Source organism: Sprattus sprattus, assembly GCF_963457725.1.
Source record: "Sprattus sprattus genome assembly, chromosome: 1".
NCBI classification, from domain to species: Eukaryota; Metazoa; Chordata; class Actinopteri; order Clupeiformes; family Clupeidae; genus Sprattus; species Sprattus sprattus.
In genome coordinates this window covers 573,292-600,791 of record NC_137920.1, presented here as the reverse complement: position 1 = coordinate 600,791, position 27,500 = coordinate 573,292, and the positions used below count along the sequence as shown (strand labels likewise).

The window sequence follows — 27,500 nt, the reverse complement described above, 5'->3', positions numbered from 1 at the left end:
ATGTGTGTGAGAGAGAGACGGCACAAGGTCTGTGTGTGTGTGTGTGTGTGTGTGTGTTTGGCGGGGGGATTAAGAGAGAGAGAGAGAGAGAGAGAGAGCACAACGTTTGTGTGTTTTAATCTGTAGGTATTAATGTGTTGGTGTGCGTGTGTGTGTCTTTGTGTGTGTGTGTGTGTGTGTGTAGAGGCCCAACATCACTCTCTGGGTGAGCAGTGGGCAGCCGATGCATCTGATTGGTGCTCTTTCTGAGGAGGCCGTTGCCGAGGGTGACCTGTTCTGGGACGATGGGGAAACCATAGCAACCTACGAGACCAACCAGCACGCCTACATCCGCTTCAGAATCCAGAAGGTACCAGACACACCAGCTTCCTACAAGGGTCCTCACAAACACACACACACACACACACTCAAGTACTCACACACCAGCTTCCCACAAGGGTCCTTTAAGCCAGAAACCACTCTAGTACTCCAGTACCCAGTACTGTCACAAACCAGATTCCATATAGGGTCCTTTAAACCAGTACTCTCACAAACCGGATTCCATCTGGGGTCCTTTAAACCAGTACTCTCACAAACCAGATTCCATATAGGGTCCTTTAAACCAGTACTCTCACAAACCGGATTCCATCTGGGGTCCTTTAAACCAGTACTCTCACAAACCAGATTCCATCTAGAGTCTTTTAAACCAGCACTCTCACAAACCAGATTCCATCTAGGGACCTTTAAACCAGTACTCTCACAAACCAGATTCCATCTAGGGTCCTTTAAACCAGTACTCTCACAAACCAGATTCCATCTAGAGTCTTTTAAACCAGTACTCTCACAAACCAGATTCCATCTAGAGTCTTTTAAACCAGTACTCTCACAAACTGGATTCCATCTAGAGTCTTTTAAACCAGTACTCTCACAAACTGGATTCCATCTAGAGTCTTTTAAACCAGTACTCTCACAAACTGGATTCCATCTAGAGTCTTTTAAACCAGTACTCTCACAAACTGGATTCCATCTAGAGTCTTTTAAACCAGTACACTCTCAAACCAGATTCCATCTGGGGTCCTTTTAACCAGTACCCAGTATACTCACAAACAAACTTCTGCCAAGGGTCCTTTTAAACCAGCACTGCAGAAACCACTCCACTACTCTCACAAACCAGATTCTAACTTTGGCCCTTTAACCCTTTGACGAGTACCGTCACATATTTGTGATGAGCCGCGGCTGGTCCCCTGGGAGTACGATCACATATTTGTGATTAGAACTTTCTCCGAACGCCGAGTTCTCATTATGTCGCAACAGAGGCTCCTGCTGCTGATTAATCAAGTTTTATTTACTCTGCTGCCAAATCTGGACATTAATTTCACCAGTGCACAAAATACACACACAAAAAACGTCTATTTTGCAACCGTCTGCTTGGCTGTGCTCTCGTCGTTAATCCATTGGCAAACAAAATGGCTGCGCCCATATCGACTTCGGAGATACAGTGACAAAATATATTGTCATGTTTTTAGGGGTTTTCCATGCACAACATTTAAAACTTCACATAGATAATGAAACCGGAATACTTGTACTATTTGAAACATACCGTGAGGAGAATGAAGACGTAAATGAAGGCATTTTTCATGCAGATTTATCATCATCGTTACTCCTTAGCCAATACAAGAGGGCTACATATCCCCAAACAAATATGGCGGCGCCGAAAGGAACAGACGTCTGTCTCTGTGCTGTTTATATTATAGTTTCCGTGCACACATTTTACAATTCCTCACAGATTTTGAAACCGGAATACTTGCACTTACCATAACATGCATTGTGGAGAAGGAAGACGCAAATAAAGCCAATTACTCAAGTGAGTTTCTTATCATTATTAGCTAGCCACATCGTTAGCCACATATTCGACAGCCTTTGTTTACATTTTCCCCCAAACCAAAGATGGCGGCGCCCATTGCCAACTTGGACAGAAAGAAACAGACTTTTGAGTTATCATGTTATTTCTTTGGTCTTCATCATACACATATTTTACAACTGCTTGGATATTATGAAACCGGAATAAATGTACTCTTGTTTACATATGGCATGTGGAGAATTGACACACAAATAAAGTCGTCGTCATTGAATATTTGCTGAGTATTTATTGTCATTTTCAGTAGCTTAACCAGCTAGCCACACAATACCTCAGGTTCGTTAGAACACTGCTGAAAGAATAGTCAAATCCCCCAGGAAAAATATACACGGTACACGGCTTACATACACGGTAAGAAAATGGCCAAAAGAAGATTAACTAGTAGTGAGGTGATTGATATGATTTTTTCTGATGATATACCCCTGGTGCCACTTGAGTCAGACGACGAAGTGTCAGAAGAGTCAGACTCAGAGGATGAGTTTACCCCTGATATGGTGGTGGAGGAGGTAGTTCACAACCCTGCGATGGAGGAGGAGGAGGAGGATGTAATGGCACCACAAGACCTGGTGTGGGAAACGGCGGACGAGACACACCAGCCCTTCATCCACCCCTTCGATGAATCTGACTCTGGCGTTACATCCTTGCCGGTAATGTCAGAGTCGGAGTGTTTCAAATTGTTTATGTCCGAAGATTTTGTAGGCAACATTGCGGAGGAGACAAACAAATATGCCCACCATCTCCGGCAACAGGGAGGTGGGAAAGGGAAGATGGAGAAGTGGGTCAACACGACCATTCCAGAGATGTACACCTTCTTGGTGACAGTACTGTTGATGGCTATCGTCCACAAAAATACTGTGAAGGAGTACTGGTCACGGGACCCAATGATTTATACCCCCTTTTTCCGCACCCTGTTTTCCCAGGACAGATTTTTGTTAATTCTACGATCCCTCCACATAGCAGACGCCACCAGCATGATCCCACGTGACCCCTTAAGGAAAATTCGGCCTGTCCTCTCAAGTTTAACCAAAAGTTTCAAGAAAGTTTTCACCCCCTACACAAAATTATGCATTGACGAATCCCTCATGCTGTGGAAAGGGCGGCTTTCTTTTCGGCAATACATTCCCTCAAAGCGTTCTCGATTTGGAATCAAATTTTTCCTTCTTTGTGATGTGCTGACTGGGTACCTTTTGGACATGATTGTCTACACGGGCTCCTCCTCAGACATTCAACATGTTCCTGGCCTTGGGGTGACTGGGTCAGTAGTCACAACGCTACTCAGGCCATTTCTGGGGAGGGGCCATACCCTTTACGTTGACAACTGGTACACGAGTCCGGTGCTTTTCCTCCACCTCTTTAAGCACAAAACTGGGGCCTGTGGGACAGTGAGGAAAGGGAGGAAGGGGATGCCAGTTTTTAAAAATAAAATGAAGAAGGGGGAGGTGGACTACCGGAAGTCAGGGCAGCTTCTGGCTCTTAAATGGCATGACAAAAGAGACGTCCACCTTCTGTCGACCATGAGCAAGGCCACAGTGGTTGACACAGGCAGGGTGGATTACACTGGAGTCTCAAAACGAAAGCCCTCTTGTGTGATTGAGTACAATGGGAGCATGGGTGCAGTAGACCGATTTGATATGAAAAACAGTTTTGTGGACTGCACGCAAAAGACACTAAAATGGTACAAGAAGGTGTTTTTCCATCTGGTGGACTGCTCCATCCACAACTCCCATATTGTTCATCAGCAGCTCACTGGGAGGGTCACTCCCTACCAAGTCTTTCGGCGTGAGCTCATGAGGCAGCTTCTGGAGCAGTATCACTGCCCCAGGAATGCTCCAACTGCTGGCCGCCTGTCTTTGGACAATCCCCTTAGACTGACTGGGCGGCACTTTCCCTGTGAAGTGCCGAAGACCACTGCCCAGGGAGAAAGCACCAGGAGGCAGTGCAAAGTTTGTCTCCACACCACAAGGCGGCCCAGGCAGAGGAAGATGACACGGTTCTTCTGTGCACCTTGTGACACTGCATTGTGTGCAGTCCCTTGTTTCGAGGAGTACCACACCCTGAAATTATATTAGAAGAACTGTTAGGAAATAAAAGACAACAGCTATGAAAGTTCAATTCTAGCATGTTTACAATATTCTTTCACTAAAATTGTTTTCAAAATTTGAAACTAAATGTGTGTTTGTGTTTGTCCACTAGGCTTATAGCTAGTAGTAATTTCCCAATAGTAGGCCTACACATGACGAATGTTGTGCATTGACACCACTACTTGTATAAACTATGCAAGTGTTATGATGGCATCAACGGTACAAATCAGTGTATGAAAGCTTTATTATCAACAGTTTTGATGTTATATTTGACCTACAATTTTAGGGTTGCTCTTGCCTGTCAGTTTGTAGCCTACAGAGTACACTACATCCTGGAAAATTAACAGCCTTTTCAAATCATAGTTTGGAGCCCAGCCCTGGCTATAACTAACTTTTTTTTTATCACCAGCCAAAATGTCTAGTAGATGTTATAGTAGTAGCCAAACGCACACTCACTAATGGGTCAAAGTAAGTTGGTCTTTTCTACCAGTCAAACCAACATTTTACCAGCATTTGGCCGGTTCGCTAGTGTTAATTAAGAGCCCTGGTTATAGCTATTTCACAGAACTATGACATTATCAGCCAAACATACATTCCTGAAGACTACAGCCGAGGTGTTGCAATACCGATTGATTGCGATGCGATTTGTGTTCGTATGCTCAGCGTTTCTCCGCAAAATAAATTACGCTTTTATCAGTTAAAAAAAATACTGAGATCGCTTTGTGTTTGCTTGTTCGGTGTTTCTACACCAAGCTAATGCGTTCGGTGGGGGAAGCCAAGCGGTGCTATCGTGGTTTAACTTCTTGGGTTTGCATAATGATGAAGATCATTTAGGTTTACGCCATCTTAAGCGAATGCAACGTCAACATATCATTCTAACAGTAAACATCACAATATACTTTTACAATAATCTGTCGGGATAATGTTTGATTGATTACCTGGTGAAAAACAGACGTCTGTGCACACGAGGTGCAGTGCAGTGATGCAAACAGGAAGTTCAGTTGTGCTTCTTGGCAGCAGCGTACGGCAACTGGTTGTTGCGTCCTTCACAATATCACAAACGTTTGACAGTACTTTTCTGGATGCATGAACGCATACATAAACACAACTTAACATGTTGTGTTGTGGTTGGGAATGCAAGGAGTTGTTACAAAAAAAATGTCCCGTCCAGAACATGAAATACCGTTACTGTTACGTAACACGACGAGTGTCAGATCCACATTGATGGCCTGGTATTGTTGATAGCGTACGGGTCTACATAGAAATGTGACTTGAGCTAATCTGAATTTAATATGGTAACATTTCTGTTTTCGAAGCCACTAAATACAGCGCATTTCCATAATAAGAATATCAGCACTATAGAACGTTAGTGTAGAATTCTAGAGGGGACGCAGAAAATACTTCACTCCAGGGGGCACAGCATTGTTGAAAAGAACGTACTCGCCAAAGGGTTAACTAGTTTCCCAAAACAACTACAATTCTCCTAAACAAATAGATTTTCAAAATGTTCTCCTTGTATGTGTTCATTCCTTAAAAACTACATTACCCATGATTCCTCAGAGCACTATGACCTCAGAGGTGCTGCAGAACAATGTGGAGGCTAGTTACATCACCGTGGAAACTGTCTCCTTTTATGGTGTGAAGGCGGAACCCCAGAGAGTTACAGTGAACTCTCAAGATGCAGAATTCACCTACCAAGCCAATCAGGTAAGAGAGTCATGACTTAATGAGCTCAGTGGGCGGGGCCCTACCGAGCCAATCAGGTAAGATAGTCATGACTTAATGAGCTCAGTGGGCGGGGCTATTTCTATGACTCATTCTGCAGGGGAAATAAGGTTAAGGCGAGACACTACAGGTGAATTGGGTATTTTTTTTAAATAATAGATATCACCATGAAACTTCCTCAGTTGATTACTTACACATGTATGAACAAAAAATGTATTACAAGTTTCTGAAATTATTATGTTTGATTATGCAAATTAGGCCTTATCTAATTAAATATGCGCAAATTTGCATATATTTCCGGTAGATATATCTGGACATACGATAAAGCCAGGTGATTTTTTTTATTTTCATTTTGTTGTCATACAAGATGCAAACAAATGTACAGAGGGATTTCAGGATATCTGCTTTCATTACCTAGAAAATCAAAATATACTGTCTATAGCCTTAAAAAAACAATTTTCGCCACCTTTTTTTGATCAAAATGTCACATAAATCAGGCCAGGAATGATTAATTAACAAATCCTTCTGTACATATCTTCAGAATACTGCTAAGTGTATAACTGGAAAGTTTGGTGTACATAGGTGCTACATAGGCTGAGAAGTATCTACCAGAGAATGACAAAAAACTCATTTTGAGAAAATCGCATTTAAAGATTCAGGAAGTGTCAAGCCAAACCACGTGATGCGTCTGAACGAATCACGTTATCAGAAACCACCGCAAACCAATGAAATTGCGTCCTTAGGTTTAAAGCCACGTTTTTACTAACATCATTGGTTACTGCTGGAAAGGAAATGTCCTTATTTGGATAACATAGCCTTTTGTGGAAGATACAGCGCTTTTCAACGGAACCAAACATGTCATGCATCAGAAAGCCGATATACTGCACGTTACGTTAGAATGCTAACTTTCCAGGAAACCTAGGAAAATACTGACGGCGCGAACAGACAAAATGTGGATAAATATACACACTTATGTATAATAAGGATATTTTCTTTATGCTAGTATGAAAGATTACATGTTTAGGGAGTGAACTAGCTCAAAATCTCAAAATTGACCACTGCTGAAAAAACAATGTTTTTGCCTGCCGTGTCTCGCCTTAAGAGAAGTAACCTTCAGATTAATGTGTCATTTAGGAAGACTGAGCAACACTGATTAATAAGCTGCTTTCTTATGTACTTGTAAACTCACTCTCTCTCCATTTCTCCCCTGCTCTCTCTCTTTCTCTTCCACTCTCTCTCCTTCTCTCTCTCTCTCTCTCTCACTCCCACTCACTCTCTCCAACTCCCCTGCTCTCTCTCTCTCACTCCCACTCACGCTCTCTCTCTCTCTCTTTCAAACTCTCTCTCCCTCTCTCTCTCTCTCTCTCCCACTCACTCTTTCTTTCTCTCTCTCTCCAACTCCCCTGCTCTCTCTCTCTCTCTCTCTCTCTCTCTCTCTAGGTTCTCACTGTGACTGACTTGGGTTTGAACTTGAGCCAGAACTTCACCATCAGTTGGATGTAGACGTTCTGGGAACATCAGCTTGTCCGAGTCAGGAATGTTTTTGGGAATTCTGTTTGGGAATTCTGTTTAGGGATGGGACATCACTCCAGCCTCGCTCCGCAGCTTCACCATGAACCTACGCCTGCCATGTCCGTGTTCTGCTTCGTCCAATGAGAGCTCTCGGAGCGGTCACATGATCTTACCTAATGCAGATGCAGCGAGTCACTGTGGGTGTGTGTGAGTGTGTGAGGCGTGTGTGAGTGTGTGAGGTGTGTGTGTGTGTGTGTGTGTGTGTGTGTGTGTGTGTGTGTGTGTGTGAGTGTACGTGTGTGTGTGTATGTGGTGAGTGTGATTGAGTGTGTGTGTGTGTGTGTGTGTGTGAGTGTGTGTGCCGATCTTCTCTTGTTCCCTCAATTCAAACTCTCTTGCTTTGCTTTGTACAAGGAAATGTGCAATAGTGTGTGTGTGTGTGTGTGTGTGTGTGTGTGTGTGTGTGTGTGTGTGTGTGTGTGTATTCACATGTGTAGAACTCACTGAGGACAAAACAAAAACCCAATTATCCTTTTCCTGCGATCACCCAACCCGATCATTCGTACCTGAGTGTGTGTGTGTGTGTGTTTGTGTGTGAGGGTGAGTGTGTGTGTGTGTGTCTATGGTTAACCAGCAAGATTTGCACTAATTAAGACGCTTGATGGTATTAACTTTAGATCAGTAAACCTGACAAGCCTAAGCCAGTCAACAGTCTCTGTACTGTCCAACAGATATGAGATGCCAATAGCCAATGAGGAGTCTCTGTTCAACAGACACGAGATGCCAATAGCCAATCAGTGGTCTCTGTCCAACAGACATGAGATGCTTGTAGCCAATCAGGAGTCTCTGTTCAACAGACACGAGATGCTAATAGCCAATCAGCAGTCTCTGTTCAACAGACACGAGATGCTAGTAGCCAATCAGGAGTCTTCGTTCAACAGACACAAAATGCTAATAGCCAATCAGGAGTCTCTGTTCAACAGACACGAGATGCTAATAGCCAATCAGGAGTCTCTGTTCAACAGACACGAGATGCTAACACCCAGAATGCACTGGAGAAGAAGACTCCCATATGTACTCCATTAGTGCCGAGTCAACAGATATCAGACTACTGGACTAGAAGGGTACTTTATATTATGCTCTGTTTGGACTTCAGGGGCCACCGTACACATTCAGCAGGTTTCATAGATGTGATCTGACCCCTGATTGGTTAAAGGTGATCACCTCTCTGACCCATGCCATTGGTTCATAATTGGGTGACCTGGCAGTTTTTTGGGGGCTTTGTGCCTTATAGGAAGTGGAGCGCTGGGATTTGTAGTTTTTAAGGCTTTTAATGTGGAGGGTTCAAGAGATGCAGTCTGTCTGGCCCTAAACTTCCTGTGTGACCTCTGGCTCACAACTCACATTCAACACCTTATTCAACTGGTGACTGTATCTCTGTTGGGTGTTGGTGTGTGTGTGTGTGTGTGTGTCTGTGTGGGTGTCCACTTGTTTTGTGTTGATTTCTGTGAATAAATTAGTAGTGTAATCACAGAATCACATCTGACTGTGTGTGTGTGTGTGTGTGTGTGTGTGTGTGTGTGTGTGTGTGTGTGTGTGTGTGTGTGTGTGTGTGTGTGTGTGTGTGTGTGTGTGTGTGTGTGTGTGTGTGTGCGTGCGTTTGATGATGTGTGAGTGTGATGATGTGTGCGCGCATGCTTGAGTGTGTGTGTGTTTGTGTGTGTGTGATGTCACACAGTCAAAGAGGAAGAGATGATTGTCATTTGCTTTAATCCCTCCCTCTATCTCAGTGAAGGGCTGATTTTATGATTGTTCTGTTTTAATAAAGACTTGTGTGCAGACACTATATATCAGTGTGTGTGTCAGTGTCTGCTTTCCGTTCAAGTTTTATCGATTTTTTGCTGCTTTGCCACTAGAGACCCAAGCCTGATGAAGTGCTTTTGGAAGAGAGCTGTGTGTGTGTGTCTGTGTCTGTGTGTGCCTGGAAGAGAGCAGTGTTAATTAATTAATTAATGAATTAATCCATCCATTCATTTATTCCTGTCTCATTGTTATTTAATCCATTCATTCCTGCCTGAGTCTCAGTGTTATTTAATCCATTCATCCATTCATTCCTGAGTCTCAGTGTTATTTAATCCATTCATCCATTAATTCCTGAGTCTCAGTGTTATTTAATCCATTCATCCATTCATTCCTGAGTCTCAGTGTTATTTAATCCATTCATCCATTCATTCATTCATTCTTGAGGCCTCGGCAGAGAGAGTGCTAGGTAGCTACACCTGTGCTTGAGGAGGGCAGACCTGATTAACGAGCGGATGGCTAGTTAGCATGTGACTAGCTATTAGCTCATTAATCAGGTCTGTCCTCTTCAAGCACAGGTGTAGCTACCTAGCAGCTCCCTTGCTATAGCTAGCTAGCCACATGCTAAAAATAACAATTATAATAAATGTTATTGGTATAGCACCTTTCATACAAAACGATGCAACTCAAAGTGCTTAACAGCAAATACATCCATCCGGTCTAAGCATGGTTGGTACCAGAGCAACTTGGTCAACAGCAGATGGACAGATTCACTCTAATGAGGTTCAACTTTTGAACCCAAATGTTAAGTAAAGTGACGGGCCACTTAACCCTAACTCTAGACCACATGTGCTTATAGTCCAGGCAAAGTAGCTTTTTTCGATTGAATGTACCACTCTTGGAACATACCCCTTAAATGTCTCAAAAACCAATCAATCACTGGATGGACTCAAAAAGGCTCTGTCTAAGAGCTAACGTGTCAAACTAGAAAGAATTTAGAATTTAGCTTGATGCACTTTACTCTGCATGTTCAAATTGAAAAATGAAATCCAAAAAAAACAAATGCGATAAAGTTCACTCTCACTGTTGCAGTACTCAGGGTAGATGATAACAGTTTCCCGTCACCGATAAACCCCGTAGTGACGACATCAGTAGTCCGTGATGGTTGACGGACAGGAATAAGGTGATGGAGGCGAACTTATTAGCTTCAGCTCCCAGCTCTGTGACGGTGAACCAAACTTCCTACGAGCTTCTCTTCATCAGACACCGGATAAACTAACGCTGGCTATGAAGATGAGTTCCAGGTCTCGCTGTTGCCAGTGTCTATTGTGAATATCTGACTTTGTTAAACATCTCTACAGCATGCAGAAGACTTTTTATTCCACCCCCCTACAAAATGAAGACAAACTACTTCGGTGGGAAACATACATTGTTACCCCTCCAGGTAAAAGGCATCATGGTAACTGTATTTTCTTAAAGGGCCTTTCATATATAGCATTATTATACTCGAACTGCAGTGGGGGTTTGGTCCCAATGATCAGGATGCCCTTACTTTAGTTATTCTGTAAACTAGCACAAACAGACAAAACTATACCAACATTTTAGAGAAAAATAACTTGTAATGTAATTTTGAAGTTGCACAAAGCAATGAATTGAAATGACAATAAATGTAAAGATGTTGCATACAAACTGGTCATTAAATAATTACATTAGTGAATGCAAAACAGAGATATCTTGTTGGTTTTCCAAACAAAAATTTAAATGCCAGATAACCTGCTGGGCCTTTGACTGGTGTGGTGGAAGATCTCTAGACAATGAGTCAGGATTCTGAAGTTAGTTGAGAGGTGAACCCTTTATTTACACAAACAGAGGGGCGCCAGTTCATGAAGTGTCTGAAACAATCATTCAGTTCATATTTTTTAGACCTCCAAGTATCCTAAATGAACCTGCTAAAAAGTCCAATGAACAATTTAGAGCGCATGAGCAAAGTCTCTGCTGCTGACCTCCGAAGGGATCATGCTGGCGTGTGGGGTCGTCTTCTTGCTCCTTCTGTGTAGTCCTTCTCTGGTTCCCTCCCTCCCTCCATCATCCATGTTTTGGCGTTCATGAATGACTATTCCAGCATTAAAGATCAGTGTCCATCAGCATGTAGACAGATGGCTCTTCTGTTTTGGGTGTACGGTTCTCACTTTTTCACCTTGACTTTCACTTGGCCTTGCTGGGGCTGTTTTACCCGCTGCTAGCGGAGGCTGCTGCTGCTGGACTCTCCCTTCTGAGGGTTTTACCATTCACCCTAGAAGACAAACAATTATTAATGTGTTGAGCCGCATCATCCTTCATTCATCACAGGGATACACAGACTTACCTGTTACCATGTGGCAATACACACACACAAAGAAAGAGAGAGCGAGGCAGAAAAAGGGAGAGAGACACACACACACGCAGTTCTGTTGTAGTGTTAACACTCACTTTATTATCTCCAGTTTGCAGTGTGGATTCTTAAGGAGGTCTGAGAGATGCTGAACTAATGAATCATAAATCATATTCTCTCCCAGGTCCAGCTGCTTCAAACTGCAGGAGGTTGATACGGCAGCTGATGCTAAAACAGCACAGCTATTCTTTGTGAGGGAACAATGCCTCAGCCTGGGAGAAACATAATGACACATCTGATTATTGCACTCACACACTCTTCCTACAAAACACACACACACAGCTCTGTTGTTGTGTGTTTACACACACTGTGGCGTATCCAGCGGTGACTCAACACACACACACACACACACACACACACACACACACACACACACACACAAACACACACACACAGCGAGAGAGACACACATTCACACAATCAGCTCTGTTGTAGTTAGTTAACACTCACTTTAGTGCCTCTAGTTTGCAGTGTGGATTCTTGAGGAGGTCAGAGAGATGTTGAACTCCTGCCTCATGAATCTCATTGCCTCCCAGGTCCAGCTGCTTCAAACTGCAGGAGGTTGATCTGGCAGCTGATGCTAAAACAGCACAGCTCTTCTCTGTGAGGGAACAATTATACAGCCTGGCAGAAACATAATGACACATCTGATTATTACACACACACTCTACCTTTACAACACACACACACATACACACACAGAAACAACAAACAAACAATCTGTTGTAATGTAATAACAATGACTCTTGTTTCTACACACACACATATAGCTATGTTGTAGTGTTTTAACACTCAAAGTTCCTCTAGTTTGTAGTGGGGATTCAACAAATACACACATCTCTGTTGTTTGGTAACACTCACAGTAGTGTCTCCAGTTTGCAGTGTGGATTCTTGAAGAGGTTCAAGAGATGCTGAATTCCTGCATCATGAATCTTATTGCAACTCAGATTCAGATGCTTCAAACTGCAGGATGCTGATCTGGCAGCGGATGCTAAAGCAGCACAGCTCTTCTCTGTGAGGGAACAACTCTCCAGCCTGGGAGAAACATAATGACACATCTGATTATTACACTCACACACCATACGTCCTCATCACAGTGAACAACACATACACACAACACACACACAACTATGCAAGGCTCCGTTTTGCCAGTCATAAATGTAAGTAACTGATAAATACATGGTGATTTGTTTCACACTGTACAATAAGGCTCCCTTTGCCAGTTATAAAAGTTGGTAACTTATAAGATTAATGAGTAGTAAGCAGTAACTTGATCTTGGATGGATGCATACCCGAGGGAAATTTTAGGACATCCAGTAGCATCCAGACACAACATACACATAAGGAGAACAAGGTCAAAAGGAGTGGGGTAGACAAAGAAAACACGTGAGGCCCCGCTGCAGAATTACCCTGACAGTGGGATGTAGGCAAGATATGAAAACTCAAGCTCCCTATTTGCTGCAGGCGCGCCGGTCTGTGACCTTTTGACCTATGTCGTCATGTCACTAACCAACCTTAAAAAGGAAGCACAATGAAATATTAGGGCTGGGCAACGATTACAATTTTTAATCGCAATTAATCAGATGTTTTCCCTGATTATTCACGATTAATAGCATTTTTATACGCAAAATCTCATAATGAATTCAAAAGTAGTGTACAGCGCATTTTTATTTTAAATGTTCTGCCATATGAACAAAAGTGCCATAACATTTGTAGTGCCTCATTTTTTAACATCAGCAGGTAAATCAAATATTTAGTGTAAATCTCAACTTAAACAATGTTATCAAAGCAAATACAAAAGTAAAGCTCATTGCCACTGTCAGGACATTAATGTTATCCTGTTCGTTATGAAAAAGAAAAAATAACTGCCCACAAAATCCTGAGCCACAATCACATCATTAAAACAGGCAATTTCTGACAGCAGAAACATTTTAACATTTGTATTGCAAACATTTAACATCAGCATTTTTATATAGTAGCAGTTCCTTCTACAGAATTATTACTTGTGCAATTAAACATGTTATAATTCTAATTATTGTATCATATTAGTAATATTCCTATTATAAAAGTATACATATATCTTGTGTTGCCATTCTGTATGCTGAGTATATTGATTATATATTGATTAAACATAAATTACATAAATACCTGGTGCATGTGTGTATTTATTGCACCTATCTGTTCTGTTTAATGTGATTTTCATATGAAAACCCATGGTTATAATTTGAATTATGCATTAGTAGTGTCATTAGCAGTGTCTTAATTACATCTCTGACGTTGATAACAAACCAAGCCGTTTAAAAATCGGTTGAAAATTGAGCAAGTTATGTTTGTTTAAAAAGTACATGTACCACTACCAACACAATGTGTATAGGTTAGCGCGCTGACTGTGGCAAGATGGCCACCATGCGCGGATGTTCGACTCTGTTGGCCTGCAACCCGACGAGACATCTAGCCTATATATATGTATAAGTATTTGAACCCCTGCCGATTTCGCAAGTTTGGCCACTTGCAAAGAAATGTGTGATCTAAAATTGTAATGGTAGGTGTATTTTAACAGTCAAAAGAGAATATCAACAGTTGAGACAGACTTTCTAGCACATTGTTAATGCTAGTTTCATTACTCCTACTTGTGGCCATTTATTCTTCTCCTTCTTTCCCATTTCCTGACTTTTTAGGCATCTTTTTGTCATCTTCCCTCCTCTCACATTGGATTTTAAGTGTATATAATTCTGATATTTTTCTAAAACTGATTAGAGGAGCTCTCTACTATGCGTCCATCTCACTCTAGCGGCACACAGGAAGTCAATCCAGACTATTTTCATTTGTAGTTTCACGTTGGTGGAACTAACTGCCTAGCACTACCAGAGCAGGGGCGTCCCTCTCTATCTTTCAGAAGCTTCAGAGAGCACCCCCCTTCCTAACTGGCACTTCAACTAGTGTTTAACTTGCACTTACAGCAGGTACATTCCTGCACTTCTTTTACTTTTCTATTTTGTTTTTCTATTTCTTAGGTAAAGTAGTATTTATTGGTACACCAGGTTTCTACTGCTCGTAGCTTGACTGTTCTCTCCCCTGTATGTCGCTTTGGACAAAAGGGTCTGCTTAATGACTAAATGTAAATGTAAATGTAGTACTACTAAACAGACATACACAGACCATAAGTGTTTCTCAAACACACACACACAACTACACTATACTTACAAACACAGACACAACACACAAAATGTGGTCGCCCTCACACACACACACACACACACACACACACCCACACACACACACACACACACACACACACACACACACACACACAGACATGCACACACCCTCACACAGAGACATACACACACCTTATCCTGTGACTAATGAGATACCACACATGCTGACCCATTATAGAGTGACACTCACAGATACAAAAAAAAACATCAAAGGGCGCAACACACAACTTATTTTACACACAATCACTCTACTCCATATCCCCCTCCCCCCCCCCCCAAACACACACACACACACACAGTCACAGATTACAGGTCTACTTACAAAGCTGCTGTGACCCCTGGCACCAGCTTCTGAAGAACATCATCTGGACTGAGGAGTTCAGTCTGATCTTCCTCTGGTGTCTTTATGTACTTCTGCAGGTCAAACTCATCCAGATGCTCTTCTGAAATCTCAAACTTAAACCTCCTAGTCTTCCACTCTCCTGGTAAGAGCATTTCTACAGACAGAGTTCCTGAGATTCTGTTAATGACCTCCACTACAGCATGGTGATTCAACTCATTCAGACAGTAGAACAGGTTGATCCTTCTGTGTGATTCATCTTGATATCTGACGGACAGGTTGATCCTTTTGTGTAATTCATCTTGATCTCCGACAGAGAGGTTGATCCTTCTGTCTGAATCATCTTCATCTCCTGACGTTTCCTGGTCTCTAATCATCTGTTTGACAAACTGGGCTGTTTGCTCTGAGCTCTGTGATTGGCTTCTTGTCCGGGGCAGAAGGTGTCTTAAGAGATTCTGATTGAACTCCAATGAGAGGCCCAGGAGAAAGCGGAGGAAAAGGTCCAGATGTCCATTCCTATTCTGTAGGGCCAGATCCACTGCAGTCTTGTGTAGGTCATGAAGTGTTGCAGCTCTGAACAGACCAGAGAGCTGAGAGGTTTGCTGTTGGTCAGCCATGTTTCTCTCTCTGTTGCTGAAGCACAGGAACACGTATAAAGCTGCAAGAAACTCCTGAATGCTCAGATGCACAAAGCTGAAAACACTCCCCTGTAACAGCCCAACCTCCTGTCTGAAAATCTGAGTACACACTCCTGAGTACACTGATGCTTCTGTGACATCAATGCCACACTCTCTCAGGTCTTCATCATAGAAGATCAGATTGCCCTTCTCTAGCTGTTGGAAAGCCAGTTTCCCCAGTTTGAAGGTCATCTCGTCATCTATCTCATTTCTCTCTGTGTACTTTTCTTTTTTGGTGCTTGCCTGAATGATCAGGAAGTGTGTGTACATCTGAGTCAAACTCCTTGGTATTTCTACTTTCTCTGAATCATCTGAAGTTTTCTCTGCAACATAGGCTGAAATCCAGCAGAAGATTGGAATGTGGCACATGATGTAGAGGCTCCTGGATGACTTTAGGTGAGTGATGATTCTGCCGGCAAGGTTCTCATCACTGAGTCTCTTCCTGAAGTACTCCTCTTTCTGTGGGTCACTGAATCCCCTGATTTCTGACACCTGGTCCACACACTCAGGAGGGATCTGATTGGCTGCTGCTGGTCGGGTGGTGATCCAGAGGAGGGCAGAGGGAAGCAGATTACCCTTGATGAGGTTTGTCAGCAGCACGTACACTGAGGCTGGCTCTGTCACATCACAACACTTTGGGTTGGAGTCGAAATCTAGAGGAGGTCGACATTCATCCAGACCATCCAAGATAAACATAACTCTGTTCTGTGAATGGCTGAAGACGGTTGGATCCATTCCAGGGAAAAAGAGCTGAATAAGAGCCACCAGACTGAGTTTCTTTTCCCTCATCAGGTTCAGCTCTCGGAAAAGAAGAGGAAATATGAAGTGGACGTCCTGATTGACTTTTCCTTCAGCCCAGTCCAGAATGAACTTCTGCACTAAGACTGTTTTTCCAATGCCAGCCACTCCCTTTGTCAGCACTGTTCTGATGGGTTTGGGTCGTCCAGATAAGGGTTTAAAGATGTCACTGCATTTCACTGGTCTGTCTTGTGCTGCTTCTCTCCTGGATGCTCTCTCTATCTGTCTGACCTCATGTTCATCATTGACCTCCCCTCTTCCCCCCTGTGTGATGTAGAGCTCGGTGTAGATCTCATGGAGGAGTCTGGCGTCTCCCTTATTTGGTACGCCCTCAATCAGTGGCTGAAACCTCTTCTGCAGATGAGACTTGTGAATTTTATTCATTGTTGAATTTGTTTGACCAAGTTGGAAACTGTGTAGGAAAATAAAAACAAATAATTACAGATTATTAAAAACACACATAGACAATAATTGATGGACCAGTGTGATTGGGATGTAGGTAGGGCTAATGTGATTAATGAGCTCTCCCCTCATGCTCCTTCCTCATGTGATTAATGCTGAAGTGACTTGCTTTATTATTTACTTTAAGTTTCATATTTCCTCTGTAGTCATTCTCTCTCAGTTTCACCACATTTCACCTGCTGATGCTGGGAGGGTTGCAGGAGTTCTGGAAGTCGCATCATTAGTACCTTTGACTTTGTCTATTCAGTGTTGCTATGTGCCTCATTCTCAAAAAAATTCTGAAGTTTCTTCTGAAATGTTTCTTACGGATTTTGAAAAAAACAACGTAAGAAAAACATATCCGCCGGATTCATGAACGCCTCAAAATGTGTTCTTACGCAGCAGAAGTGTTCTGAGCTGTGCTCCCCCGAAAGAGGTCTCTTACATTGCGTTCTCGTGCACCTGAATTTGCATACGTACATGCCCCGGCAGCTCCTCGAAAGCGAGTTATGTCAAACTGGAAAGTGAGCAGAGATCTAACTTCACCAGGCAGAGGTGGAGGTACTGTTGCAGGATGTAAATGTGTCCATTCATATTCCACAATGGCTATATCAACGCGTTTGAGTTCAGTGCTAATTTATTTATTTACTTACCAAAAAAATCACAATGCCTCGTCATGACTATAAATGTGAAACGTAATTGTTAATGATACAAATATTTCTCGTATTTATTATTATTGTAATTATTTTAATCCGGGGATGTCTGTAGAGTTGATGTGAACGCAATCACCGACGATTTCTCTCAAATTCATCCCTTAACACTTCTAACATGGAGTGGCCTAGTGGGGCATCTTGTGTTTTTTTTGAGGAGTCGCATTTGAGAAAACTCTGGTCTATTTACGACTGCTATTTCGCGTTCTGAAAGTCTTCTGAAGTTTAGAACAAATCCCAGATGAGAAAACTTTCATGAATGCCAAATGTGTTCATAAATCCACCAGAAGTGGAGTTCAGAAGAAATTCCTTCTTAAAGTAATTTGAATACTGCAGCAATGATCTTACTGTCCAGCAGAAGAGTCTCCTAGTCTTCTGACGTCTGATGGAGGCACCATGAACTCACTGGCAGAGACGGGCGAGTCTGACCTGGGATTAAAACACAGTGTGGAGTTTTTTAGCCTATATAATCCAGGTCTGAACACATACTGCTGATTCATGATGAACACACACTGACCATAGGACACACTGTAGATGTATATACTCTGAAACAGTATGATTGAAGCAGTCACAGCTCTTCTATGAAATTATTTATTAATTTAGCTGAAAGACAGTAGAGTGGATCTTTACAGGTTCATCAGTTTGTGTGCTCCTGTGAACCCATGATCTTAGTGTTGTTGGCACCTTTCTCTACCAGAGATACAGGACACACACACACACACACACACACACACACACACACACGTGTGCCCTCACACACACCATATCTCACTGTGTCATATTACTGTCATGTTAAATCACACAAAAGACAAAGTAAAACAATATATTCTGCTTTTTGGCCTCTAATCCAACCAATTAATAACAATATATTTCTTCTGGAGTTAAAACACAGTGTGGAGTTGTTAGCCAATATAATCCAGTACTGAGCCCATACTGATGATTCATGATGAACACACACTGATCATAGTATATAGGACATATTGTAAGTGTATTTACTCTGAAGCAGTATGCCGTGGCCTACTGGTTAGGGTTTCAGGCCGGAAACCTTAGGGTGGCCGGTTCGATCCCCGACCAGTAGGAAAAATGTTGGCGGGGGAAGTGGTAGACCACTGCTCTCCCATGCCCACATCCACAGCTGAAGTGCCCTTGAGCAAGGCACCTAACCCCCATCACTGCTCCCCGGGCGCCGCCAATGGCAGCCCACTGCTCCGGGTTAGTGTTACTTCACTTCACTGTGTGTGTGTGTGTGTGTGTGTCACTTCCCTGGATGGGTTAAATGCAGAGGCTAATTTCAGAGTGTGTGTGTCTACACCACCTCTGCCATAGAGAGGACTTTCACTTTCACTTGATGCAGTCACAGTTCTTCTATGAACTGATATATTCATTTAGCTGAAGAGAGTACAGTGGATCTTTACAGGTTCACCAGTTTGTGTGCTCCTGTGAACCCACGATCTTAGTGTTGATGGCACCTTTCTCTACCAGAGATACAGGAATGTAAACAGAGAGAAAGGCCTGTGAACTGATAACGTCGTCTTGATCACTATTCTTACATGGCCAGCACTTTTACTGTCTTTATTTCAAATCCTGTGGCTTGTGTGTGTGGTTAAGGCTTAGTGTTGCCACCTGTACCGATTTTACCAGGATTGTCCTTCTTTTTTGTACCCTGTCCCGGAAAATTTCAAAATTCTCCCGGGACACGGAATGTCCAGGTGTTTCATGGGCTTTGTCAACATGAACATTCCTCATCATAATTTTTTTTTTTCCTGAGGGTCCATACACTCAAATTATGCATTGTATCTCATTATGCTCAATGTCTCTCTCCTGCGCAGACTGCACGGCCACTAGGGGTGTGACGTAGCATAGCCAATCTCGCTTGCGCATTACGTAATTCAACTGATGCTTGCTATCGGAGGGTGTGTGAAAGAGGTTGAATCGCTACTGCACGTTACTGTAGGTTGTTCTGAATAGAAACAAAGTTGACATGGGAGGGGAGACTGAGGACGAGGATGTCACTATTGGAACTGACAGGCCAGTTAAAAAGAAAATTTAACGTAACACTTGTTTTAATTTCATTCATGATTACAAAATGTTCAGCAGACAAAGTTCTGTTGCCGAATTAACAGCTACTTATCAGGGCCGTGCACAGGAGTGTGCTAAGGTTGCTTGGGCAACTGCCCGTTTTAAAAGTGCCCCTCCGAGAAAAAAAATATATATATCTAATAATAATCTAGGGAAGGACGTGCACAGGATTTTTGCAAAAGGGGCAACACGTTAATTTTCAGGGACGTTGCTTGGGCAACTGCCCGTTTGCCCTCCTCGAGTAAAAGTGCCCCTCCGAGGAAAGTTCATTTTAATAGTTTAATAGTAAATTTAAATACCTGCAGAATTTCATGTAGACCTAGTTTTAAAAAATCGCCACCCTAAACATATCATAAAGTAGCCTTCTTCACTTCCAATTGATAAGCATATGGGCAACGAGAGAGAAAGTCAGTAGGGGGAGGGGGGGCATGCGCCCTCCTCTGTTTACTCTGTTACTGCACGCGACCGGCACCTGAGCCTGCACTTTCGCCCTTAAGAGACGGTCACGGTTGTTTTCTTCTGTGTCGATGAAAAAACTGCTTTAACGTTGTCAGAAAAGGTGAGTTTTAAGTTGCGGAAATGTATAACAAATGAACAATCATCATTATGTTTTATGAAATGAATTAAAACCTTCATAAATCGAGGCTCAGTTTGCCACGTTTAGCCTAAATAATCAGATGGCTAGTTTGCCTACCAGACAACCAGCCCGTTATCACATGCTAATGTTTTGGTAGGAAAACTCAGCTTCATGTCTGCTGATGGTCAGTTTATAACATTTCGTTTTAACTATAAGAATAAATGATGGAAATAATTCATCACGTAAATTAATTTATTCAAAATGGTTACATTTCGAAATCCTATTTTGGGTGTTGTTTAGTGTAGAGTGCAGAATTCTGAGAGAGGAGGACTGAGGACCAGGGACGTGCACAGGAGTGGGCTAAGGTTGCTCGGCAAATTTGCGATCAGATGACGGGGGCGTGTCCCTTAGACATCCAATCGACACGACAGAATTGTCTTTTGTGCAGATTGTATGAACTGAATATTTTAAACATAAAGCAATCTCATGAGTGGAATCAGCTTACCTAGTTCCTTAGATACTGGTGTGACGAACCATTATGTTCGTCCGCTTTCCTTGGTGTCCTGTGTTGTGCGAGTGTTGGTATGGTTGTCTGCATGGCTGTGTCTCGTCCCAGGTGCTGATTAGCCCAGGTTCCACCTGCGTGGGGGCGTGTCCACGTGCTACAAAAGACCGGCTCTACCGCACACCGGGAGAACGGACAAGCTGCAGCATACTTTGTTTAGCATGTTTAAACTTCATTAAATAAACACCCGTAACTTTGAGCTGTGGTTGTCTCGTTTCTTGTAACAATCCTGAGCCGGTTGTTACAAGTGGGGGTTCGTCCAAAACAGCCTATTATTATTTTGGTTACTTCGGAAACTTAGATCCGCCTTTTGCGCCTGTGTTTTTTCACTCATTAAGTAGCCTACTTGGTCTCGTTGAGGAGCTTTGGAGGAACTTGGTAACTTCTAATTACTAACTGATTGTTTCTGTGTTCTTCTCCTCCGCTATAACTTCTGAGCTTTTGTAAAGACCGTCACGTCAGTAACGTACATGAACCTTTTGTTGTTGGTTTCGTTTCGATACACATTTTCCGCGTTGGCATTTACGCCTAAATTATTTGTGTTTGCTACCAGATCTTTTGGTTTGATTGGCCTGTGGGCCTACAAGCATTTCTCATTTGTCTCTATTTTTCATTCATTGAAGTGAGCGTATAGCTGCGCTGTTCTCTTTCTAGGTAAGTGGCCTTTTGTATCTCAAACAAACGCTTTCCCTGTGAGGTATAAGTCGTTTAGTTTTTTTGCGAGTTAAATTGCTTTGCGTGTCTTCATTTTTCATAACGTCTTCGCAGTCACGGGGAACGTGGATAGAGCAGTGGTCTCGGGGGCACATTCCAAAGTTTGGCCTGTCTCAGATTGGGGCTTTTCGAACTTGTGGGCTATTGTTGTGTGCATTAAGTACCCGCCACGGCACCCGTGTGAAGCAAGGGTCTACGATTTATATAACTTGTGTTTTCATATAGGTGAAAAAACAATTGTTTGTGATTCATTTCGGCTATATCCTGCTGTGTCTAACATTTCACTTCCTCCTGTTTGGCGCTGGTGTGCGCGCTCTCTGCTTCGGTTGCGCGCTCTCTCTCTTGTGCGTGTGTGTGCGCGCGCGCTCTTGTTGGAGCGCTCTCTCTCTGCGAACATCTCTGATTCTCGCAAGTTTTGTCTTCCTGGTGCGAGTTTAACATCTTCTGTGAGTCTTGATTCATTGTTGGCTAAATTATCATTGTCCTATTGGTGTGTGTTGCTAACATGGCATCAGAGGGGTGCAGGTGGTCCTGTGCCATTCCCACATACTGTTTACCCACCTCCTGTATGTGGGGCGGCCTTTCAGCAGAAGGGAGCCTACTGCCCAGTTAGATTCAAGCAAGAGGTGTCATTACTGTCTGGGTAGTGGGCACTGGAAACCTGATTGCCCACTTTTTCCAGTTTAATGTCTTGTCTGTATACCTTTTATAACTTTTTGTGTCTTCTGCCGTTAGCCTCCCAGGGCCCGGGTTGGGCTGTTGTTGCAGAAGGGACAAGGGTTGAGTGGGTTAAAGATAAGTATAAAATGTATAATATGTAATGTTAAATAAGGTAAGATAAGGTAAGAGCGTGATGGTCACGTGGTGTTACTTGTGGGTGCTTATGGTTGTCACTATAGGCTGGCTATTCTGGCCATGATAATGTAGTAATTATGTATGCAGGTATGCATTCTGTGTGTTATTCTGTGTTATTATATGCATTGTGTGTTATTCTATGGATTCTGTGTGTTATTCTATGCATTGTGTGTGTTATTCTATGCATTCTGTGTGTTATTCTATGCATTCTGTGTGCTATTCTCTGCATTCTGTGCTTATTATTATTGTTGTTGTTGTACGTTGACCCGTTACGGTCAACTTTTCTAAGGGGGAGGGTGTGACGAACCCTTATGTTCGTCCGCTTTCCTTGGTGTCCTGTGTTGTGCGAGTGTTGGTATGGTTGTCTGCATGGCTGTGTCTCGTCCCAGGTGCTGATTAGCCCAGGTTCCACCTGCGTGGGGGCGTGTCCGCGTGCTACAAAAGACCTGCTCTACCGCACACCGGGAGAACGGACAAGCTGCAGCATACTTTGTTTAGCGTGTTTAAACTTCATTAAATAAACACCCGTAACTTTGAGCTGTGGTTGTCTCGTTTCTTGTAACAATCCTGAGCCGGTTGTTACACTGGTGTGTGCATTGCTTGTGCTTGCCTTCTCTACCTCTCAGCTAAACACATGAGGGATGACATTAGAGTTGCCTTTAACATACTTTGGCATCACATAGCCTCTTACGCTTAATACATCTGTCACATAGGCCTTCTTGATGCAATAATTATTTCTTACCTGGTCTTCCATTTATACTGTGTGTTTCCCTTTGCTGCAGCTATCGGTGACACTTGACAGGTAGCTGTAACAATGTCGCACACCATGATAAGTAGCAGGGACGTGTACAGAATTTTGAAGGCAGTTGCTCTGCCCTGGAAAAAAGGGGCAACACATTATTTTTTTGTCACAACCGCTGCCAAGCCCCGTCATCTGATCGCAAATTTTGCCAATATAATTTTAAACTCTCACTAACCGCCGTTGCCACGCCCCGTCATCTGATCGCAAATTTTGCCAATATAATTTTAAACTCTCACTAACCGCCGTTGCCACGCCCCGTCATCTGATCGCAAATTTTGCCAATATAATTTTAAACTCTCACTAACTGCCGCTGCCACGCCCCGTCATCTGATCGCAAATTTCGCCAACATAATTTTAAACTCTCACTAACCGTTGCTGTCACGCCCCTGTCCCCTGATGCCCACTCATGTGCATGTCCCAGCTAGTGTGATAATCTTACTGTCCAGTAGATGAGTGTCCTCCTGTGAAGTTGATTGGTCGATCATTGGACCGGTCACTGTTCATGGACCCACAGGTGGAAGTCGAGGAGTGTGACCTCCTGTTAAAGCTAGATCCCCCCATCCTAGAGAAGAAGAGGAAAACTTCCATCAGGACCACATTCCTCTCACTGCCCATCTCTACTTATCACACACACACACTCACACACACACACACACACACACACACGCACAGCATGAATCCTGGTGTGATAATCTTACTGTCCAGTAGATGAGTCTCCTCCTGTGAAGTTGATTGGTCGATCATTGGACCGGTCACTGTTCATGGACCCACAGGTGGGTGTAGGGGAGTGTGACCTCCTGTTAAAGCTAGATCCCCCCATCCTAGAGAAGAAGAGGAGAACTTCCATCAGGACCACATTCCTCTCACTGCCCATCTCTACTTATCACACACACACACTCACACACACACACACACACACTCACACACACACACACACACACACACACACACACACTCACACACACACTCACACATACACACACACACACACATGCACAGCATGAATCCTAGTGTGATAATCTTACTGTCCAGTAGATGAGTGTCCTCCTGTGAAGTTGATTGGTCGATCATTGGACCGGTCACTGTTCATGGACCCACAGGTGGAAGTCGAGGAGTGTGACCTCCTGTTAAAGCTAGATCCCCCCATCCTAGAGAAGAAGAGGAAAACTTCCATCAGGACCACATTCCTCTCACTGCTCATCTCTACTTATCACACACACACACTCTCACACACACTCACACATACACACACACACACACACACACATGCACAGCATGAATCCTAGTGTGATAATCTTACTGTCCAGTAGATGAGTCTCCTCCTGTGAAGTTGATTGGGCGATCATTGGACCGGTCACTCTTCATGGACCCACAGGTGGGTGTAGGGGAGTGTGACCTCCTGTTAAAGCTAGATCCCCCCAACCTAGAGAAGAAGAGGAGAACTTCCATCAGGAGAAGATTCCTCACACTGATAATATCTGCTAAACACACACACACCTCCATCATGAGAACATTCCTTTCAAAAAAAAAACTTTTGCTCTCTATCTTCTAGGTCCTGTTCGGCGTACAACTGAAGCTAAGTTAATTAATTTAGCTTGCGACGTGAGATAATATAGCTTGCTAAATGAGAACAGGCCAAACCGGTCTGGCGACGGGTGCTAATTTATTTAAACCTCAAGTTAATTTGTCCCAGGCTAAACTCATCAGCTAAATTGCGCGTGCACGTCCTGCTTTAAAAGGCAAGAAAGGTCGATCACCAAAACTAGGATTTTTTTAACAGTACAATAGTCTAAACTCAAAGAAAAAGACTTTTTTTTTTCCCCCCGCTAAGGCAGGATATGACCATGTACGCGTTATGAAGAATTCAAGACCATAATCATGTCAAAATCCAACACTGCCGCCGCTGCAACAGCAATATAAGAAACTATCGATAGGCTGTCTTATAAGCAATATCTTTTTAAGTGTCATATACATGACTGGTGCAGTGGGTAGAGCACATGGTTTGAATGTAGTAGATCGCTGGTTTGATTCCCCCTTCCCTCAGTACTAATTGTAGTTTTACATCTCCTTGTACATCGCTTTGAATAGAAGCGTCTGCTAAATGACTAAATGTAAATGCATTAATAAGAAATTCAAGATGTTGAAGCAATGAAAATATATTGTGTGTATTTCTTTCTTCTTATCATGCATCCACCTTAATCATTTTCTACAAAAATGATATGCTATGGTGTAGAAGACAGAGTACTTTATTCACTACTGTACAAAAACTAGACGTTTGCAATGAAGTAGGTAAAACAACTTTCACCAATAGCTCCGTAAGGGAGATGGGTTATGTGCTCAAATTTCCTGGGATCAAAGAAGACATTAGTGTTCATGTGCAAACTAAACATCACGTTTCAGAATTGCTGCTGTGATGTACAAGCACACTAATATATTTATTTCTACTTTGTATATTTATTTTCACACCATTTATATGTTATTTCGTCATGTCATCAATGGGGGGGGGGGGGGGGGGGGGGTAGTTAGAACACTGGCTGATTAAAAGTGAAGAGGTCATGAAGCGGGGGGACTCGAAAAGAGAATAAATTCCCGGAAGTATGTAGACCGGAAGAGGATGGAGACGAATGGCGTTTGGAGAGAGTTTTGCTGGAGAGTTGCAGCGTTTTGGGCCACAGGCTATTGGCAGAATACGGAGCCGTTGGCGTTCCTTTCTTAAAAGGTTTCCTTTCCCGACAGTAGTTTGTTTGGTGTAAAAATACAGAAATGTTTGCGACACTTACGAGCGTGAGACTATGCTTATTTTGAAAGACAATCTGAAGATATTACTTATACGTAATACTGCGCATGCAAGTTATTTCGGGTGTATCAACTGTACCCATGTCTCAACTGTACTAATATCACTGTCATATAATTATGAGTGCTTTGTTCTCCGCATCGCCGACATTACAAAAATGAAGGCTACCACTCGCAAAAAAGTGAAGACATTCAATGTTCGACTGTGTTTGCAATAATAAATTACTCGAGAAGGTCTTTTAAATTAATTATTCCTTGTCGGGTGGATCGGTAGCGCTCAGACAAGAACTCATCATGATGGAAAAATGGATCTTTGCGATCGCAAAGAACTCTTCCTAGCTAATCAAGCTATCTAATATGACTCCTTGTCATGGGATCCCTACTTTTGCCGTGGGTGTGGCAAGCTTAGCCAGCTAAACTTTGGTTAGCCTGCCCTGGAAAAGGTTAGTGCTAAGTGATATGTTACTATAGTAATTCATCAGAAGTTGCTTGGCCGAACCCGATAAAGAAGCGTTCTGTTTTTTTAGCCTGGAATCTAGCTCGCTAAGCAGTTTAGCGAGCTAGATTCCAGGCTAAAAAAACAGAACGCTTCTTTATCGGCGAACAGTACCCAGAACAGCTAACCCTCTGTGGCACTGTGAAAAATAACCAATGTACAATTACCCCTGCAACCATATTTATTTAATTCACCCTTACTGTATAACTGTCATACTCATACTGCATAGCATTGATTTATTCCTGCTCTTCCTGGACTCTCCACTTTGCACTATTGTATATATACTCCTTGTATACTTTTTCAGACTTCTTGGACTGCTGACCATTGCACTGTTGTATTGTTTTGTGTTGTGATGTATATTTTGTGTATTATGTGTAAGCACACTGAGAGCCACTGCACCAAGACAAATGCCTTGTTTGTGCAAACTTACTTGGCCAATAAAAGCTGATTCTGATTCGCTGCTGCTGTCTGCTAATCAAACACATAAACACATAAACATATAAACACCTAAACACAAACACACACACACAAGCGCGCACACACACACACACACACACACACACATACACACCAACACACACACACACACACACACACACGCACACACGCACACACACACACACACACACACACACACACACACACACACACACACACACACACACATACACACACACAGACACACACATACACAAACTCCTCCATCATGAAAACTTTCCTCTCACTGCTCCTGTCTGTTAATCTCACAACCATACACACACACACACACACACACACACACACACACACACACACACACACACTCACACACATGCACAGCACGAATCCTAGTGTGATAATCTTACTGTCCAGTTGAAGAGTCTCCTCCTGTGAAGTTGATTGGTCGATCATTGGACCGATCACTCTTCATGGACACACAGGTGGGGGTTGGGGAGGGTGGCCTCCTGTTAGATATATATCCCTCCATCCTAGAGAAGAAGAGGAGAACT

At 42.9% G+C, this 27,500-nt stretch overlaps 2 protein-coding genes across 2 annotated transcripts in view; one reads left to right on the top strand and one right to left on the bottom strand.

Annotated features, from left to right (window-relative positions):
* Positions 1–9,006, top strand: part of gaa2 (alpha glucosidase 2) — a 28,715-nt gene extending 19,709 nt beyond the window's left edge. Inside the window, 3 exon segments of the mRNA XM_080842712.1 lie at positions 185–349; positions 5,539–5,685; positions 7,144–9,006. Coding sequence (XP_080698838.1) covers positions 185–349; positions 5,539–5,685; positions 7,144–7,206 — 375 coding nt within the window. The 3' untranslated portion in view covers positions 7,207–9,006.
* Positions 9,007–11,244: 2,238 nt separating this feature from the next.
* Positions 11,245–27,500, bottom strand: part of LOC308368425 (NACHT, LRR and PYD domains-containing protein 3-like) — a gene marked incomplete at both ends in the record, with an annotated part of 17,090 nt that continues 834 nt past the window's right edge. The window contains 8 exons of the mRNA XM_080842595.1: positions 11,245–11,308; positions 11,897–12,070; positions 12,308–12,481; positions 14,987–16,891; positions 17,979–18,059; positions 23,921–24,043; positions 24,523–24,645; positions 27,357–27,427. Of these exons, the coding sequence (XP_080698721.1) occupies positions 11,245–11,308; positions 11,897–12,070; positions 12,308–12,481; positions 14,987–16,891; positions 17,979–18,059; positions 23,921–24,043; positions 24,523–24,645; positions 27,357–27,427 (2,715 nt within the window). The remainder of the gene's footprint in view (positions 11,309–11,896; positions 12,071–12,307; positions 12,482–14,986; positions 16,892–17,978; positions 18,060–23,920; positions 24,044–24,522; positions 24,646–27,356; positions 27,428–27,500) is intronic.